General features: G+C 33.8%; 1 protein-coding gene across 1 annotated transcript in view; it reads left to right on the top strand.

Annotated features, from left to right (window-relative positions):
* Positions 1–12804, top strand: part of LOC147074168 (uncharacterized) — a 29324-nt gene extending 16520 nt beyond the window's left edge. The window contains exon 4 of the mRNA XM_085943693.1: positions 12543–12804. Coding sequence (XP_085799819.1) covers positions 12543–12563 — 21 coding nt within the window. The 3' untranslated portion in view covers positions 12564–12804. The remainder of the gene's footprint in view (positions 1–12542) is intronic.
* Positions 12805–20081: the final 7277 nt, after the last annotated feature.

The raw sequence follows: 20081 nt of genomic DNA, 5'->3' as shown, positions 1-20081 counted from the left end.
TACACTGCTAATAAAAATATGAGTATTATAATGCTATTACATATCGATATTTCCAGCTGCCTTGACACAGGGAGTGGTTTGATTTGGATATATGAGTTAAATGATAAATAATACACTAGAATTTATACACTTTCTGCAAAATGTATTATCACCGGTTTTTGTGTGAAGGACTAGTCTGACTTTGACAGCTGATGAATAACAGGAATGTATATTATTTATAAATACCACTGATAGTTAATATATTTGAATTGAAAATTTTTCATCATTCAATTTGAAATGAGAAAAGGCGAATCAATATGTCGAGCAATCTGGGATCTGATTTTGACAGCTGAAAAGTGGACCAATCGTTGTTGTGCAAAAAGATATTCTCAGGCTGTATTATCTAAAGATGGTGGTGAGTGCACCTATATCTGACGTTTTACACATAAGACTATGCCTGGGCCCTATAATATATTTATATATTTTTTTAATATTTATTATATGTATTATTTGTGGATTTGTTATATTTAAAAAATAATTACTATTAAAAAAGTAGGTTCCATGAAAAAATATTATTGAATACTAAATGTTTAACGAATAACTTTTAAAGACTGATATCATAGATATAATATATCTCCATTAATCCCCAATACCTACGTTACTATTGTTCCTGAAATGGACGATTTTACACCTCTCGAGTGTAGTATTTTTATTGTCTATAATTATGAACTATCTATTATTAGGTTTTACGACTTGTTATACGCTTATCGAGTGTATTATTATTGGTAAGATGTAGAGTTTTTTTTCAGACATTTTAACTATTCATGATTTGTTTGATACATTATGGCTATACTTCAGCTGGGGCGCGGTCTAAAACGATCGTGACTACGCGACGCGAAGATTGTGCAAATGACGCGTACAGATTAGAACATAATTTGTCATAAAAATTCAACATGCGTCCATTTAATGTTATGTTTATTGTTATATTGCTTATAATAATAATATATTCATTGACATATTTTCTTTTTCAAGTAAATGCGTAACGTTTTTTAGTCATCTTTACACAATTTAAGAATTAATTTCCCCGTCGCCATCACAAAACAAATTGACGCGTTCACAGCTCGACTTTCGCTCATCGATTGCCAGCCAGTCCGAAATTTCGTCGTACTTATAGTTTAAATTATTTGGCGTTTCATTGAAGTACCGTCTTAATAATAGTGTTCATTGTCAATGTTGATTTGCCTTTTGGTGGGGTGCCGGACGAAATCCCGAAGGCCAAAATCCCGAAGGCCGAAATCCCGAATGCTGAAATCCCGAATGGCCGAAATCCCGAATGGCCGAAATCCCGAAAGCCGAAATCCCGAATACCGAAATCCCAAACGCTGAAATCCCGAATGGCCGAAATCCCGAAAGCCGAAATCCCGAATACCGAAATCCCAAACGCTGAAATCCCGAATGGCCGGAATCCCGAAGGCCGAAATCCCGAAAAATAAAAAAATACAATTATCAATAATTGCGCTATCTCGAATTGCGCAATTTTTCACAAGAGAGACAAAACCCATTTTTTGTGGAACCACTGAAGACCAAAAATTGCGTAATTTTTGTAAGAGAGACAACATCGATTTGTTCTACAAAATTGTATCTCATGAAAAAAAATTGCGCAATCTGCAAAACCGTTTTCCAGAAAAAATGGGGTTTCGTCTCTCTTGTAAAAATTGCGCAATTATTGGTATTTGTATTTTTTTATTTTTCGGGATTTCGGCCTTTGGTATTCCAGCCATTCGGGTTTCGGCCTTTCCGTATTCGGGATGTCGGCTTTCGGGATTTTGGCTTTCGGGATTTAGGCCTTCGGGATTTCGGCCATTCGGGATTTTGGCCATTCGCATTCGGGATTTCGGCCTTCGGGATTTCGACCCAAACCTCTTTTGGTGAGTGTACACAGTGCCTAAAAATGCCAAAAGGCAAAACCCGGCTCGCAAAAGAGGACTCAAATAGAATAGTACAAAACTTATATCCATTAAAATTTAAAATCAAATTCCATTAAGTACCTTCGGTCGATAGTATTAATATTTTTTAGTACCTATAAGTTAAAAAGAATAAAATTGAGATTCGTCTATGCGTTATACACGAGAAACACGGCTACATTTTGCCGAACAATAGCCACTCTCTTTATAATATTACTCTAAGACTATTATAAATATTATTATAATATCGTCGTTGCACAAAAAAAACCTCCAATGTGCCATTTTTACGAAAATTGGTTTTTGATGCAAAAATATTCTACGATTTTTTCTGCATCGTTGACAAGAACCTCCAATGTGATATCACTTTTTGGTTTAAAGTTATTTTGGAAAAACTGAAGGGTCTCATATTTAAAAGTGGATAAATCTCCGATGTGCTGACTCGTCACATTGGAGGTATTGTTGTGCAGGCACTCGGCACATCGGAGCTAATGAGTTATACACTAACATTGCGCCGGTAAACTGTCAGTTGCTAAATGTATGTTATTTGTGATATAAATAAGCTGTTATTCTAGATATTATTGCAGAAATACTTTGAAGTAAGTTATTTTTATGATTTAAATATATTATTCATCAATTTCGTCATCTTTCTTTTTGTTTTAATGCTTAATTTGGACATTAAAAGTAAAGAAAAACCAAATGAAAAGAGTTCTCGGAAAATCGTATTCCGGTATACAAATAGTACGTATAGAAAGTTGTAGAAGGTAAAAAATAGAAGATATACTCCGAAGAAGGCTTATGGGCCGTTGTGGTCATAATATGACCACACCTAAAAGTAAATATTCTTTACTTTGCGGACATATTTCTGACGAACGGCGTAAAAAATATTTAAATTCTTTTGGGCTATTAAATCATGGCCCGAGAAAAAGTCGTATGTCCAAGGTCTTGTATGCACTCGAAATATAAGAAAACGAAGGGTTACGTCATCATCCTTGTGCAAAAAACAGGATGGGCACGACAATTACCTTCCAAACAAAAAAGGAGAAAAATACAAAGTCTGTCAGATTTTTTTCCTTAACACACTTGGCATAAAAGAAGATATTTATAAACGATGGACAAAACATAATGATATAATACGTCTTCCAAATAACTATATAGAAAACAGTACCCCCAAGCAGTGTACATGAAGTATCATATACCAAGGGACATGACAAGATAAAATCAAGGAGGTCAGGAAATGGCTCAATCTACCTTTAGTAGGTACCCAGGAACTATTGTAGACCTTCTTCCATAACATATGAGTTTGGTGAATAATCTTGACGCCGTTAATCGAAATGTTTTTAGTAAAATACTACATGAAGAAAAAATTTCAAATCACAAGCCTAGAAAAGACCAGTGTAATTTATGTTTCGGATTCAAGTTCGGCAATGTGAACGAATAAGATTATGAATTACTTATAAAGAAAAAGAAAGAAGGTCGTATTGCCAAGGGTGAGGCCAAAGAAAGTGCCAACAGCAAAAGAATGGATTTGCAATGTGTTTTGCTATGTCCGAAGATATTAGAGTCATCCGCATATTACAAACAAAAACTTCAACTTCACAACTTTACCATCTTTTAGTTAAATGATGCAGAATATGTTATTCTTTATGCTTGGCACGAAGCAGATGGTAATGTAACGGCCAATGAATTCACATATTGCATTATTGACATTTTAAGGAAATTTTCCAACGAATATGAAGACATTGTAATAATATCGGACGGTTGTAACTATCAAAACAGGAACAAAGTTCTTGGGAGTGCATTGAGTGATTTCGCAAAATCCCACAATAAAGTGATAGAACAGTAAGTTGTATCTAGAAAAGGGGCACACTATGATGGAGGCAGACGCTGTGCATTCAACTTTAGAACTTTATTTTAAACCGCCGATTTTCTCACCTTCCGATTACATTGCGAGAATGCATTTAGCTCGGTCTAGACAGCCATACAAAGTAAAATCTATACATTACGATTTTTTTTTTAAATGTGACGATTTAAAAACAAATATATCTTCACTTCGCCTAGGAAAGAAAGTTGGTGATCCAGCAGTTGTTGACATTCGCGGCTTAAAATATCTACCGAGTGGTGATATTTTATTTAAACTCAATTACTCTGAAGAGTGGCAAAATTTATCTCAAAGACGCAAATTATGTCCAATTGTTGAGCCACCTGCGTTATATACTGAGCCTCCATATCTGAATCAAAATATAAACTCCTTCAAGACTTGAAGGATGTAATTGATAGAAACCATCACATCCTTTATGACTGTCTAAAATATAAGCCAGATAAGAAAACATAGATAACTTCCAGTATTCCATTAATATTATTTTTTTTCTTTTAATATTCAAATTCACATTTTCAATTTTTCTTTTAGTATCTATTTAATTTTAGCAACGAGAACAATACTTTTGAGTAGGTAACACATTAGTCTTTATTTGGATAAACAATATAAATTTATTTAATTATAATTTGATTCACACCATATGATCACACTCAATTAAGTGTAAGAAATCTTTTTCGTTTTCGTATCCCTCATTGTTGAAGATCGTGACTCTTTGGAAAAGTCCATCAGCGATCCCTGCGCTTTGCATAGTTAAAGGTATTGAAAGCCGCGTAGTGTCCTTCACTTGGTCGGACCATCTTGTTGGCGACTTCCCTCTCCCATGTCGACCCTCGATATTTCCGCTAACAATGAGCGTTTCCAAATTATCGAATAAATAAAGATAATGTAATAATATCTGTGCTATTATTACTTATAACTACTATTTTGTCTTTGTCAATATATTGTTTCTGTTCCAATAAATGTAAATTTAAAAAAAATAGTAGGTACGGCTTTTTTCAAATTTCTCATTGATTATTCTTATAAAGTTATGGTATAAAGTATTGACAACGATGAGAACGCATAATAAATATCTCCAATGTGCCAAAACTGTGCAACACTTACCTCCTATGTGACAGTATAAACATGTTATTTCTTTTATTGTAAAACTGATAAACATTATCGATCATTTTAACAACTAAAATAGTGTAATTAATATTACTCAAATAAACTGCAGTACTATTAAATTAAAAAGAAGTTTTTAAAACTGCTTTTTTTTCTTTATCTCAAAACAACAATGACAACGCATACTAAATATCTCCAATGTGCCAAAATTGTGCAACACTTACCTCCTATGTGACAGTGTAAACATGTTATTTCTTTTATTGTAAAACTAATAAACATTATCGATTATTTTAACAACTGAAATAGTGTAATAAATATTACTCCGATAAACTGCAGTATTATTAAATTAAAAATTATTCTCCTGATTTTTTAAAACTGTTTTTTGTCTTTATCTCAAAACAAGATTTTTGCACATCGGAGGTTTTTTTTGTGCAACGACGATATGTATTATATACTTACAAATTTTATGACTATGTTTTCAATGTGTTACAAGGGTATAACTTAAAGTGGTCATAAATGCACTTCAAACAACTCATCATTACAAGGTCACGTAAAACTGTGATATAAGTGCGGGTAAAGGAACGCGTGCCTAGATCCAACTGTTGTTTATCTCGTTAATCTTTCACTATTTAGAATAGAACAATAGAACACGTGTAAAATCTTCATTAGTCAAACTGCTTCATTTCTATCATGTGGCTAGTTAAACGGGTTCTGATATAATATCCTTCACCCGTCTTCACTTTTTATACAACATTCAGCTTTTTCCCTTCAAGCCAGTTGGTAATATGCAATTTGGTGACTACATGCATGGTAAAAGACACTATTCGAGAACTACCGCTCTCCCACTATATTTAACTCAAACCGATAGTAGGATGTGCCTCAACAAATATCCATTTTTTTTAAACATAGCCATTTTTTCCCAGAGCCCTTCAACAGATTTTCCCATTACTAAATCAGATACTAATTTTCAAGAAGTTTATTTTAACGAAGAGTGTGATTCTGACACAAAACCCTAAAGCAAACATTTGAATCTCAACTCGGTTGAATTTGAATTGCACTCCAGTAAATCAATTTGATAGACAATATTCATTAAATTTTAAATAATATAGTTTGTGTGACTTGCACTCAGGAAGGAGTAGAAGTGTGCTGCTAAAAAATATGTCAGTCATCAACAAATATTTGTACCTAGAATTAGGTTCTCAGTGTTTTTTTTAGGGATCCTCCAAATGAATATATTTTTTTTTTTGTGATTTTACCGAGGCTTTGACTTCGACTCGCTGTCATATCGCCTCTTCTCTTCTAAAAATCTATCTGTCTATCAGGTCCTCACTCCTATTCTGTTAAATAACTTTACAATTTTGCCTAGCTCTTCCGTCTTACCCACCCTTTAGGACACCCTTCAAATCGTCGACATTCTCATAGATATCCGCAATTCGCAGCTGTACTGAAGTTCATAGTAAGGGCATTACAGTGCTATATGTACAATGTCCTCTAAAACATGACATTCATCGCAGAGTTGCGATTCGCTTCTTCCCATGAGGACATACAATTTTTTGCCCATTGTGTGCCCTATTCTTAGCATCAGTATTATTTTAAGCTCAAAGGAGACTTTACAAACCAGGGCATGTCTCGTGGTGATGGTAGAATAGACTTACGCCATTTCCCCTTTTCTAATGATGCCCTATGGTGAAAATCTATCCACATTCTTTGGCCCATTTTCTTTATAGCCTCAATCCAGTCCAGGTTTTCTGGTATCAAATGAATATAATATATCGCCCAATTTCATATTAGTGGTAACTTAAGGTCTTATACGTATCTCAATATTGAGCACTTATATGTGGTGATAGGAACAAAAACAATCGTCTGATATACCTAATATATTTATGTTTCTTGCGAATTCAGTTGAAATAAATACAATGATATAACTTATTAACATACCCATTTTCCTCTACATTATATTATCATCCTTGCATGTTAAGACCTATGTGTTTTTAAAGTGTTTGATTTATTAAATACCTACTGTTTTCTTTAATAATTATATGTTGTTTTGAATTAATGTTAATGCAATCACGTTATTTTAGTTGATACCTGCAACCACTGCAATGACATGTTCGGCTATTTTCGGATTGTCAAAGAGGATCTTAGAAGTACAAGAGCCATACGATGAAATACAGATTGACGATCAGGACATAAAAAAAGAATTGGGGGTATATGAAACATATTTCAATAATCTAAACAAAATTGATAAAAAATCTAATAATCAGAGTGACTACGTCAGTAGTCAATCTGATTCGTTGAAACTACACAAAATAAAATACTCTGATGAAAAACTATTTAAATGTTCCCAATGTGACTACTCATGTAAAACATATAGTAAAATGAAACTACAGAAAATGGTTCATTCTGATGAAAAGCCATTTAAATGTGACCAGTGTAATTATTTATCTAAAAAATCGAAGGAAATGAAATTACACAAAATGACTCATACTGGCGAAAAACCATTTAAATGTGATCAATGTGAATACTCGTGTATACTATCTGGCAACATGAAAAAACACAATATGACTCATTCTGGTGAAAAGCCATTTCAGTGTGACCAATGTAATTACTCCTGTATAACATCTGGTGCTTTGAAAAAACACAAAATCACTCATTCTGGTGAAAAGCCATTTAAATGTGACCAGTGTAATTACTCATGTATCCGATCTAATGATATGAAAACACACAAAATGACTCATTCTGGTGAAAAGACATTTAAATGTGGTCAATGTGATTATTCGTGTATTGCATCCGGTTATTTGAAAATCCACAAAATGACTCATTCTAGTGAAAAGCCATTGAAATGTGACCAGTGTAATTTCTCTTGTATAAGATCTCGTAATATGAAAACACACAGAATGAGTCATTCTGGTGAAAGGCCATTTAAATGTGCCCAGTGTGACTTCTCATCTAAAACATCTCGTAATATGAAATTACACAAAGCGACTCATTCTGGTGAAAAGCCATTTAATTGTGACCAATGTAAATACTCTTTTATAACATCTAGTGGAATGAAATTACACAAAATGACTCATTCTGGTATTAAGCCATTTAAATGTGACCAATGTTATTACTCTTGTACAACATCCAATGCGATGAAATCACACAAAATGACGCATTCTGGTGAAAGGCCATTTAAATGTGACCAGTGTAATTATTCTTCTAAAAGATCTGGTACGATTAAATTACATAAAATGATTCATTCTGGTGAAAAGCCATTTCAATGTGACCAATGTAATTTCTCTTGTAGAACATCTCGTAATATAAAATTGCACAAAATGACTCATTCTGGTGAAAAGCCTTTCAAATGTGACCACTGTAATTACTCTTGTCTACAATCTGATAGTTTGAAATTACACAAAATGAATCACTCTGGCAATAGGCCATTTAAATGTGACCAATGTGACTACTCATCTCAAACATCTTTTAGGATGAAATTACACAAAATGACACATTCTGGTGAAAAGCCATATAAATGCAAACAATGTAATTACTCTTGCATATCATCGAGTTCGTTAAAAAAACACATTATGATTCATTCTGGTGAAAAGCCATTTAAATGTGATCAATGTAATTACTCATGTATTATATCCAATACGATGAAATTACACAAAATGACCCATTCAGGGGAAAGACCATTTAAATGTGATCTATGTGACTTCTCTTGTATAACCTCTGGCAACATGAAATCACACAAAAAAACTCATTCTGTTAAAAAACCTTTTTATTGTGATCAATGTGACTACTCATGTAGTAAAAATGTTAACATGAAATTTCACAAAAAGACTCATTCTGTTGTAAAAATATTGAACACTCAAAGCTAGTAGTTTGTTATACATAGTTTTCTTAATTATACTTAGTATTATTTCATTATGCCTTCGGCTGTTCTTTTTTTTTTTTCGACCATATCCGATCCTGATAGGATCATATGGGCCTCCACAGAGTGGAGGTTTGTATTGACAGATTTTGTTTTTTACGAGAAATGGATGTCAGCGACTTGCTCAACCTATTAGGTCCATACCCTGACACACACAAATTGAAAAACAGTATGTGTACTTGCCAGGCCCAGGATTCGAACCTGTGACCCACGGCTTTGTAGTCCAACGCTTATGCCGCGCGGCCACCGTGGCTGTTCTTACCGTCCTATAAATTTTTGTATCTGCGTAATATTTTGAGTTCTCTTATAGGTGTAAAAAAATCTGGTATCACTAGTCTAATGTATTTATTGATTACCTGTATATCTGCTTTGATTACGCAACCTGTGTGCCTTATATATTATTATACAATTTTTCGTTTTCTAATCAGTATAATCTGGCAATCATGTATAGAGTCATACATAGGCTCTAGCAATGCTACATAAATAACCGAATTTATTTTGAAATCAGTCTTCGATTCGCGCAATGTATAGCAGTTGATGGCAAAATTGTCTTCAAGCAATTTGGCTCATTTCTGGCCTAAAGGATTTGCCAAGAAACAAAATTGTCACATATAGAGTGAGGCCAAGCCAAAGTGACACTGCAGACTATTACACCTACTACGTGCAGCGTTTAGGGTAATATCGGTTAACTTTGGAACATATTTCTTCTGAAACCAATAATTAATATGGCCACGCTAATATTAATTGTCCTTTAAACGTTGCATGGAAAGAAATGATGAACGCGAACATTTTACTTTATTTTTTGTACCTATTCATAAGTAACAAAACAATAAAACATACAATGGTTTTGAAGACTACTTTAAAGTGGAATAAACAAAAACTTTGTTTCAAAACTAGATATTATAATAGAATTCTACCACGTAATCGCCAGTTCAATTATATACAAGGAAAGATTCTTTGCATAAATATTGTTTGATTATAAAAAAATACTGAAACACCATTTTTTGCTGCTTGATTGAAGTCATTCTTTTAGACCGTATTCAATGTTAAGCAAATTTTTGCATCTTTTTGATAACGAGACCCGTGATGTGACTAATCACTTACATAGAGCCAGGTTATGTCTTCGAGTTGTATATGTTAAATTACTACTGGTATATTCTTCTGAACACTATATTGCCTCATGCCTTTGCGAAAGCCTCTTGTTTGTGGTGCTTTTACTAAATTTTGTTAAACATCTACCCACTGCATATTGCCATCAATTCAGAATTCATGCATTTCAAAAAATCGGCGGTGTTACTTTGCTTACGTTAGAGACCCTTTCTTTTAGAAAGAAATGATTGATGATGCCTTATCTACATAAAGCGTCCTTTCCCTGTAGCTGCACAAATGGTATTTTTCTTCTCCTAATATTTTATTGTAAAACTTATGTATTATTTGATTAGACGTATCAAAGTGTTATTATAGTTATTGCAACATGGTTCTCTGTTAAGAATTTTTTTGCATTTTAAGAGCATTTGAAAGCATCAATATTCTATGTGCAATTCTTTCTATTTTAAATTAATATAATTACAATACCTATTAAAATAAAATTATTCTGATATACATATTATTTTGATTACAATAATACGTCGAAATAAATTACTTTTAACCTAAAATATAGTTTCTATAAAAAGTTACATTTTATGAAATCCCTAATTATTTGTCCTTCTGAGCCCTCCTTTTTTTCAGGTGGAACCTTGTTAACCCAAAGCGACAACTTGCTGTTTTTATAGTGACTAAAATTATAATTTTATAAAATAAAACAAATATATATTTCTATTTTTTTAATCATTTTTAATCGTTTCGACATAATAATCATAATCTATTATTACACTACTTACATGTTTCTTAAAAATCTGAAATGTTCTCAATTATGTGCATGATAATACCGATTAGTCTTGACCACTCACAACCCATCGCCCCCACATCCAGAAGCGGGTTCCCAGCCCAAGATGTTTGGTGGGCCCTCCAACATATTGTTGTGGTTAAGAGCAGTATGATAGTGTCACCCCCCCCTTCAGGGTGTTACCACCAAGGGTTGATAGCAAGCCCCGCGATGAGAGGCAGGATGTTACCAGTCCCTCAGAAGTATCCACCGATTGGTGGTCCCTAATATTCGACTAGCTCAGTATCGTAAGAGGGATTCCATCCAGTGAGGATTTGGAGTAGGAGGTGGATGCACTCGTGAATGGTGCTCCACTAAAGGCACTTTATTAATGATAACTCGCTTTTAAAATATTTTGTATTTTATTGTTAATGATTCAATCCTCCGTCTGAGGTTAAGGTCACAGGTAATGTTCATAATATAAAGTTATTAAAGTAAATATTTAATGTATTTCTAGTAACTAATTTATTTTTTATAAATGTTTTTGTATAAATATAGTCTCTTGGTTACGTATTCAGGTCGTGGATTAAAATTAGAAACTTATTATTTATTTATTTAAATATTTCTATAAAATCTTTCAAAATTTATAAAATAGTCTTATATTTATTTATTATTAAAGTTAAACACTTAAAACACTATTTAGTTTGAGAGGTAAACATTTAATTAAGTTCGAAGATTATACGCGTGTTTATTTTAGCGTTCATATAGAACGTCAGTTTATAAAATTCAGTACACGTTTCGCGTTACTGTGAGAGTGATGTCATGTACGTAGGACGTCAGTTAAGCGTTGCGGTAACTCCGCCGAGAATTACTCGCGAATGCGTAGTTGACTCGAATTTTGTTAACGAAGAGTGCAAGAGGTTTTGCACGTGCTCCGGAGGATATCGCTGTGACAGAACTGATTTGATTGAAGAGATTATATTCTTTTATAGAGGTACAGAGAGACATTGAGAGGGGGCTTTGCCAAAGAGGGAAAACTCCCCTGTCTCTTTCTCGTAAAAAAGAAAGTATGTGGTTGTCGGCAAATACGTGATAATTTGCTCAGAAAATGTATTTATAATGCAGAATTGATTAATAGTAAATTGGATACTTACTACTAGAAAGCTAGAACAATCAGAAATAGGATATTCTTCATACAACTTATCTCGTGAGGCGTGACATGTTGTATGGATTCTTGTCTTACCGCTCAAACCATTACAATATGTTAATAAAGTTTATAAGGAGACTTAATTACTACATTCTAATAACATAAACAATGTTCATTTTTACACTTAAGTTATACAAATTAATAATCGCATCTCAAAAGACCGATATAAAAGATATTTTCTTCTTTGGATTGATTCTATATTTTTAAGATTGTGAATTTGTCTCGCTCACACGTACGAGATCTGACTATAGAGAGTCTGTCTTAGAGTGTTCTATTTCTTACTCACTGAGCTTCACATACTGAACAAAGCGTTTGAGTAAAATACATGAATAGTGCTATCTCTATTCAACACAAAGGGTTATATAGCATATACTTGAGAAAGAAGATGCATATCATTTGTGCGAATTTACAAGGGAAATAACATTTTATATGAAAGCGTATACCTCTGTATGATTCAATACACTGGAAATAACATCTTAAATTTGATAAGCGATTTAAATTGATAACATTATAAAAATAATTCAAATACATATTGACTCGCGATGTATGCGAGTGACACTTATGTAATTACAAAAATCACATTAATGTGATACCTTTTTATATTACTTACTTATAGTTGTTCATGAACTTTTCAGGTCGACTTCTATCATCCATAGCTCACTCTGAGGAGTCGGTAGACCGACCAGGGTGAACTGCGGGACTTAATATGAGGATTTTGTATCGATTTTGTTGTGGGAAGTTAACGTCATTTCGAACTATGAAAAGATTGACTATAAGGCGGAAACATTGCAGTTATGTCGTCATGATTTTACTATAACAAACATCGACTGAAGATCAATACAATCATGTAGATGTCAATAGCCAAGTCACATGCGAATTTTCGACATATTGGGTAAATAACAGTGGTGGAGATATGCTGTCAAGATCTGACGTAGGTAATTAATGCACACTAAACTTTGTCAATCAAACGTATTTGTTTTCATTGGACTAATACTGCAATGTATACATAGTGTTTGGTAGTTTTTAAATTTTAATTTGAGTAGTTCACATGCATAGTGAACCAAGTCCATTCTGGTTATTTTCGAGTAAGCTAGTTTCAAACATAAAATTTAAGTAAGTATCTCTTATTATTCACTTTTTTTTATTTACTTACTATGCTTGTGAAATACTCAATAACCCTGCCTAATTCAAGCCATAATAGGCAATGTCAAAATATAATCGTTTATCTACAACATATCTATAACTATATAGTATTATAATTATAGTAAATACATTATGGTCACATACCACATTTTCATAAAAAGATGAAGTTGTCGGATTTTGCAAATACCTACTACAAATAACCTTTTTCTAAGCTGCTTTCAATCTTAGCAATCGTCGTTGAATTTGGGTACGATAAATAAAATTTCAAAATATGTGTACTCGAGAACATTCATGAGAACAGTTTGAGTGCATGGATGCTAAGGCTGCAGACACACGGCATTGCAGTTGACGTGCATCGACGTAGGTCGTATTTGATTCCAGTTACATCCGATTACAATAACCAGTTAGATTTGTTTTATTTAATTGGTGATTCTAATCGGATGTAATTGGAATCAAATTAGACCTGCGTTGACGCACGTCCACTGCAATGCCGTGTGTCTGCAGCCTTACTTGTTTCCCAATGCATCTAATTAGAATGTCCTATAGGATAAATAAATACATTATCTTATCTATGGGGTATTGTTATTTCAAACCCAGCTTAGAACAAAAATAAAATTTTAGCATTTAGTACATGGCAAATTAATGATAAAATAAATCCCAAATTGCTACCGGATTTTCACATGGAACTAAATATGATTTCATGTTGTAAATAATGTAATAAATGTGTAGATAAGAGAAACTTCACGTTATAACGATAAACAAGTTTCTTTGTTCTTAATTCTTATATATTTAACAAAATATTATCAAGCACCATATTACATGTGCTTTTGAATAAAGTCAATGAAAATTTTTAAATTCCACAAATTTTCTGTATACAAATTAATAAATAATGACATATACAAATTATTTGTATTACTTACGATTGATTTTCCATTAAATATTTAAAACTTTAAACATTGCGATGACTATGATAAAAAAGCAAAATACAATCTACTTACTTCCAACATGAAGCTTTGCACAATAATGCACTAGAAATTAGTTGCCAACATAAATAAAAAAAAATATCTATCACATCCGGTGCACAACCAACATGAAAACTTTTTAGCAAATTTCTTTTTTTTCAAAAGTAAGGAAACTAATGATGTTATTAGTATATTATATTAAAAAACACATAAATCGTCGCCCTCAAGGAAGAACTCACCAACCAACAAAAGTAAAATCCTGAGATAATCGACTTTTAAACTTTTTGAAAATTGTAAATTGCTCTAATTAGAAAACGAAAATACATAGAAGGAAACGGTTTTTTTGTTTGATTGATTATTTTTGTGTTTATGTACATTACATTTAAAATATGTAACCTTCTTTAGAAAAAAATCTAGAAAAACTTTTTTTACACGTACTTGGTTAGTTTTTCCATACCCATTCAATGTGACATTATTCAAATGGTGAGTTTTTATCTTGAATGATCACATCAATAAAACACATCACAAAAGAATAATACACCGTATTTAACTGAAATAATTATGCCCATTTACATATTATACGTCTTATACATAGACCTCATTCGCATTAACAATTATTCTTCTTCTGATTCGTTTTCATTCATCAGAATATCATTCTGAGGAACATTTCTGGACACTGGTAGTTGTGCATACCAGCCGTGGTATTCCTCTCCAGTGGTCATTTTTTTTTTTGGCACACTTATGGTCAATATTTTATTATATGCCTTTTTTATGGCTGGTGGTACTTCAAAGTTGCCATGTCCACATATTTGTAAATTCTTATATTCATTCCGGTGGCCATATCTAAACTGGATAATACTCAGTAGTTTTTGGTTGAATCGCACACTTTTCTAATCTTCTTATAGTCTTACAATTTTCATCCTTAAATCGATTTTTTATTATCTGATTTGACGACTATTCAAAATCAATCATGTCGTCGAACTTCATCTCTTCAACACGATTTGACTCTGGTTCTTTCTTTCGCATTTCTAAATATTTCCAGTCAACCACTCATTCCATAGACCATATACGGACTTGTTCTTACTTTCCCACTCTATCGCAGAATGCATGCTATTACATTCCAAAAAGTAATGGCTAGATTCTTAAAAAAATGTTTTCAATGGTATGAATGGATCTTAGGATGTTTGATTACTGTGAACAAAAATATAGCACAATATTTTTGTTGCGGTTCTGGCCACCACGTGTATCAGAAAACAGTGAGACTTTTTTGACTTCAGCTGGAAGATTTTCCATCCATTTTATCAAAGCAAAACCAATTTCAGTTTCCTTTGTTGTTTGAGTTGCCCCCTTTTCCATGCATTTCATTCAAATAATAGCAACTAGTCTTACTTTTAGATCAAACGTAGATTGTCAAATTCTAATGGATTTAAGTTTTGTACTATTCCATTTGAGTCGTTTTTTGCGACCTGGGTTTCGACTTTCGGCACCTTCAGGCACTGTGTACGTACACTCACCAAAAGGCAAATATACACTGACAATGAATACTATTACTTATATAACAAATCAATACAATAAAGTAGGTAACAACTTTTATCACCTACCTATTAAGTCAAGGATCGCAATAAAAAAATTATAACAAACAAATTTTGAACAGTTCAATTGTTTGTAAAAAAAAAACCCTCTACCTTATCAATAATAATACTGCCGAAAGGCGAAACCCGGATCGCAAAAAACGGCTCAAATGGAATAGTGGAAAAATTAAATCCATTAGAATTTAAATTCAAATTCCATCAAGTACCTACCCTACAGTCGATAGTATTAATATAATAATACACAGTCAAATTGTAGACGCATATTTTTCCTGAGAGTTTCCAAGCTGAGAAAGGAGTCCGTCAGGGATTTATTCGATAATATGGAGGCATATAATGCGGAAATCCCTAGATCCAATGACAAGGCAGAATAACAATTGGTGGCCAGAAAATAAACAACTTATGACTCGCAGACAGGGGCGGCTCTACCATACGGGACCAAGGGAACGCCCCCCCCCCATGATTCTATAATCAATATTCAATTACATATTCATATTACACGTGCCTGCCACAATACATTGATTTTGTTAAGTATAAATTAATTATAATATTTTATTTGTACCGTTTGTTTGCCCATCCTTGATTCTTGTTTCTTGGCGCAACCCTGTTAATGTTATCACACTCAGTCTACCTACATAGCAGGTACGTTCGACGATGCTGGCGGGTAACAGAACTTCTAAGATGAGATTTATGAGTTCTTTGAGGCAGGGTCTTGAGAGATGGACCCGTTCGAATGAAAGCAATGTTTAGGGCTTGCGCAGACAGAGAGCGGTCGAAGTTCTGCGTTCAACCGACCGTTGATCGCTAGCGTTTAGGGACAGCAGACAGGTGGCGGTCAACAATAAGCGTTCCATTTCGCGAAATACTACAAGGTTAGTGTTCGTCCTTGAAAAAATAAACTCAACAATGAAGTAGTATTCTAAGCTGCCACATTGTTACTTTTGTTTCGTCAAGGACAAACACTTAGAACCTTGTAGTTCTCCACTCGCGATTTGTGTACAAACTTTGTAAGTGACACAGGCGCTGCATAATGCGAGACCGCTATATTCCGACTGCGAGTGGAAGTGAAAAAACACCGCTGTTGCGTACTCACTCCCCCGTGTAGTTTCGCTCTCTGGACGGGAGGTACGGCGTTCTTTGTAATTCCGGGAATAGAACTCTAGAACGCTAGCGTTCCAATTGACCGGCGTGGTCTAACTGACGGCTGTGTACCCATACAGTATGAAGTCCATACAGTACAAAGAACGCCGAACTCCGAACGCGGAACGCAGACCGCCTGACCGCTCTCTGTCTGCGCAAGCCCTTATTTTATTATGAGATGCTATATGCGACTGTCGGTTATGACGTAACTGTGTGGAACATTAAGCGCGGCATATGCACGTTTAGCCGTACATGTATTAGTGCTAGCTCGGGGATGCGATTCAAAATACCCTGTCCTGCATAAATGTGAGTACCTAAGTTAGCCTAAGTAAGAGTTGACGTATTATTATTATATTTGTCGGTCGGAGCATATCCTTTCACACGCCGTTTTAGTTTGCCAGTCAGACGTCAGACGTCATGATCAACGGTCATCTATCTTAAATAAGTTTTAACTTATATTTTGTTTTTACATAGGTACTCTTTATTAATATTGTAAACTTAGATTATAGAAAAATATAGATATTGTAAAGTACTGTTTGTAGATAATTTTCATCTCACGTTCACGCACCGAATGTTTCGTATTTCTTGGACAGAACACAAGACGAACCAGTCAATCATCCAGGGACTGCAAAAGGAACGGCTCTTATAAAATCTGATTAAAATATTTTTATAGATTAAAATATTTTTGAGACGCATTCTGCAGTTTTTTGGACATATTTTCCGGCGCAGACCAGAGAAGAGCTGGAGTGACCAAATAAAAGAGCTGACTGGGTGCATCATTCATTCTGCTCTGAGAGCCTTGGTAGCCCTATGACGGAATTCAAAGGTGATCACCATCCTCAGCCATGAGAGTACGACCGAGAAGAGAAAATAACCGCCGAAATACACAACACTGAACTGACAAGACGTGACAGATGTGTCGCCAAGTGTTGCTAATAGGGGAAAATACGCATGGGAGAAGTCACCAAAGTACTTTGGTGACTTTTTCCATAACACAAATATCTTTTTTTTATAGTTGGTGAATTTTTTGTTTTTGTAATTTTTAACATAAAATGTATAGTTAGGATTTTGGTGATTTTTTCTAAGATAGAGTTAAAAATTGCAAGATTTTCTCTATAAATAACTCATTTTGAGCAAAAACTGTATTTGGTGAGTTCTTCCTTGAGGGCGACGAAATGGTGATCTTTTACCAGTATAAATATCAGTATATTTGATGAATTTTTCTTTTCCTGACAAAATATCAGTGAAATTTCAAAACAATACAAAATGATATATTTTGGCTTTTCACAATCCATTTTTTGAACAACTATATTCATTAATGTTTATAAATTTGTATATCAAACGATATCTATTGATTTATGAATGAATCTATCCATAAGTAGGTAGGTACCTACTTCAAAACAATTTATCTAGTTTGTAATACATGACACAAATTTTGTCTGGAAACACTGTTTTAAATAAGATTAATATGTTAGAATTCTATGATGATTGTATACGTACCTACTTACCAAAAATTTTAAAAACTTACAAAAGGGTTTCACACCGCAATGAAGGCGTACCGTAAATTGATTATATTAGTTAATTAAAGCATCGAATAAATTGAATGAATAAATATTACATAATATATCGGTTGCGTGAATTTTTTTAAAATCTATAAAAATCAGTCGGATGCAAGTTGCATCATGCAAAATGGAAAACTCAATAAAATGCGTCAACGCGGTCAAGCTGTGTATCTAAAACTTTTATGACGGCTTTTCTTTGGAACTGAATATTTTCACCTAATTTATTTCACAAGTAAATAATTCATTGCATTGCATGACATACAAAAAAAGCAAACTTATTTATCCATTACATTCATTAAATAGCTGCCGTTTTCTACATGCGCCATGTAGGAAAATCTATTACTAGGTGTTATGTACTTGATACGTACTACCTACCTAAAATAATTTGTAAAAATGATTCTACAGATACAATATTATCTTTATAATAATATATAAGTCGTTATTATTAGATATAATTATTTTCGTTTAATATTAAGAAACACTGACACGGGAAAAAATGCTTCCGTTCGAGAACTTTGGATTCGTATCGATACCGTAAATTGAATACTGTACTGAAAAAAGCTCGACAATTAGATGTTATAATTGTAAATAATAAAATATGAATAGTTACTCACCGGTTTTCTCCTTTGGTTATCGCCAGAATTTAAATATGTCACGACACTGAACTTGCTACTCCGACGACTTCTTAGAGCTCTCACAGACGGGATTCCGGTGTCGAGCCACCGCAGAATCCAGCCACTCTACGCTGCAGTGGCTATAGTAAACACTGCAGTGGCTATGGCAGACACTGAATTCATATCGCACCATCGCAATTTAACCGCCGCAAGTGCAAAATTATGTGTTGTGAGTTAATTATTACGTTTAACCGCTTCACCGCGGAATATTTAATTACTATTTAATTACCACGTTTAAATAACATGCTAATTATATCTAATGGCCACCAAATGACCATACAACAGCTGTGCTGTCAGCGCTGTAAGGATAAAATAGTCTATCATTCATAGTAGGGGAAATGTGTTAAAAATGGCATTGTGGGGAAAATTAACTTTTGCTCTACTGGCGAAATGGTGCAGTCTAACATGATGCAACCAGTGACGTCCCTAGACAAAATGCCGCCCCTAGGCAGCGTCAAAATGCCGCCCCATTTTTTTTATCATCCTTTCATTACTCCAATATCTAAGAAATGTGTTGTATGAAGCATGGCCCCCTCATCCTGAAGCGGGCCCCATGTTAGGATCTTTGCCCCCCCTACCTATCGCTAAGGTTAAAAGCAGTGTGACGCTCTATAGTAATGTTTTCCAAATGGTGTACGCGTTAAAATTGATGTGTATATTTAGTGTTTTTTTGTATATTTTAATATATACACTTGAATTGTGGAGTTTTTGAGTATCGCTACACAATTATAAATTGTATTGTGCAACCACATAATTTTAAATAATATCATTATTGAAGGAAAATAGCGCCGCAGGCGAATTTTTTGCTATTAGAGCAAATTTGTGATAAGTATTTATCTCACTTATCGAGCCCGAGCCCCAGGTTAGAGCCCTGTCAGCCCCCCCTTGTGGGGGCCATGGTTTGGATACATTACTAATAAAATATACACCTACCACTAAGCTGAAACATACAAAATTAAATTTAGATATCAATAAATAAATAAGCGAATAAATATAATATTAGTTAGACACTTACCCAAATCACCAGAGTCTGAGATGCCATTTGGTTAATATGTCTGACACATTGGTTTGCATCATTTAGTAATACCTACGCAGATGTATTAT

This window comes from Rhyacophila brunnea, unplaced genomic scaffold (genome assembly GCF_057557595.1).
Source record: "Rhyacophila brunnea isolate RB1 unplaced genomic scaffold, BYU_Rbru_1.0 scaffold_16, whole genome shotgun sequence".
NCBI classification, from domain to species: domain Eukaryota; kingdom Metazoa; phylum Arthropoda; class Insecta; order Trichoptera; family Rhyacophilidae; genus Rhyacophila; species Rhyacophila brunnea.
The sequence above is the reverse complement of the archived record's forward strand: the minus strand, read 5'-3'. Positions and strand labels throughout refer to the sequence as shown.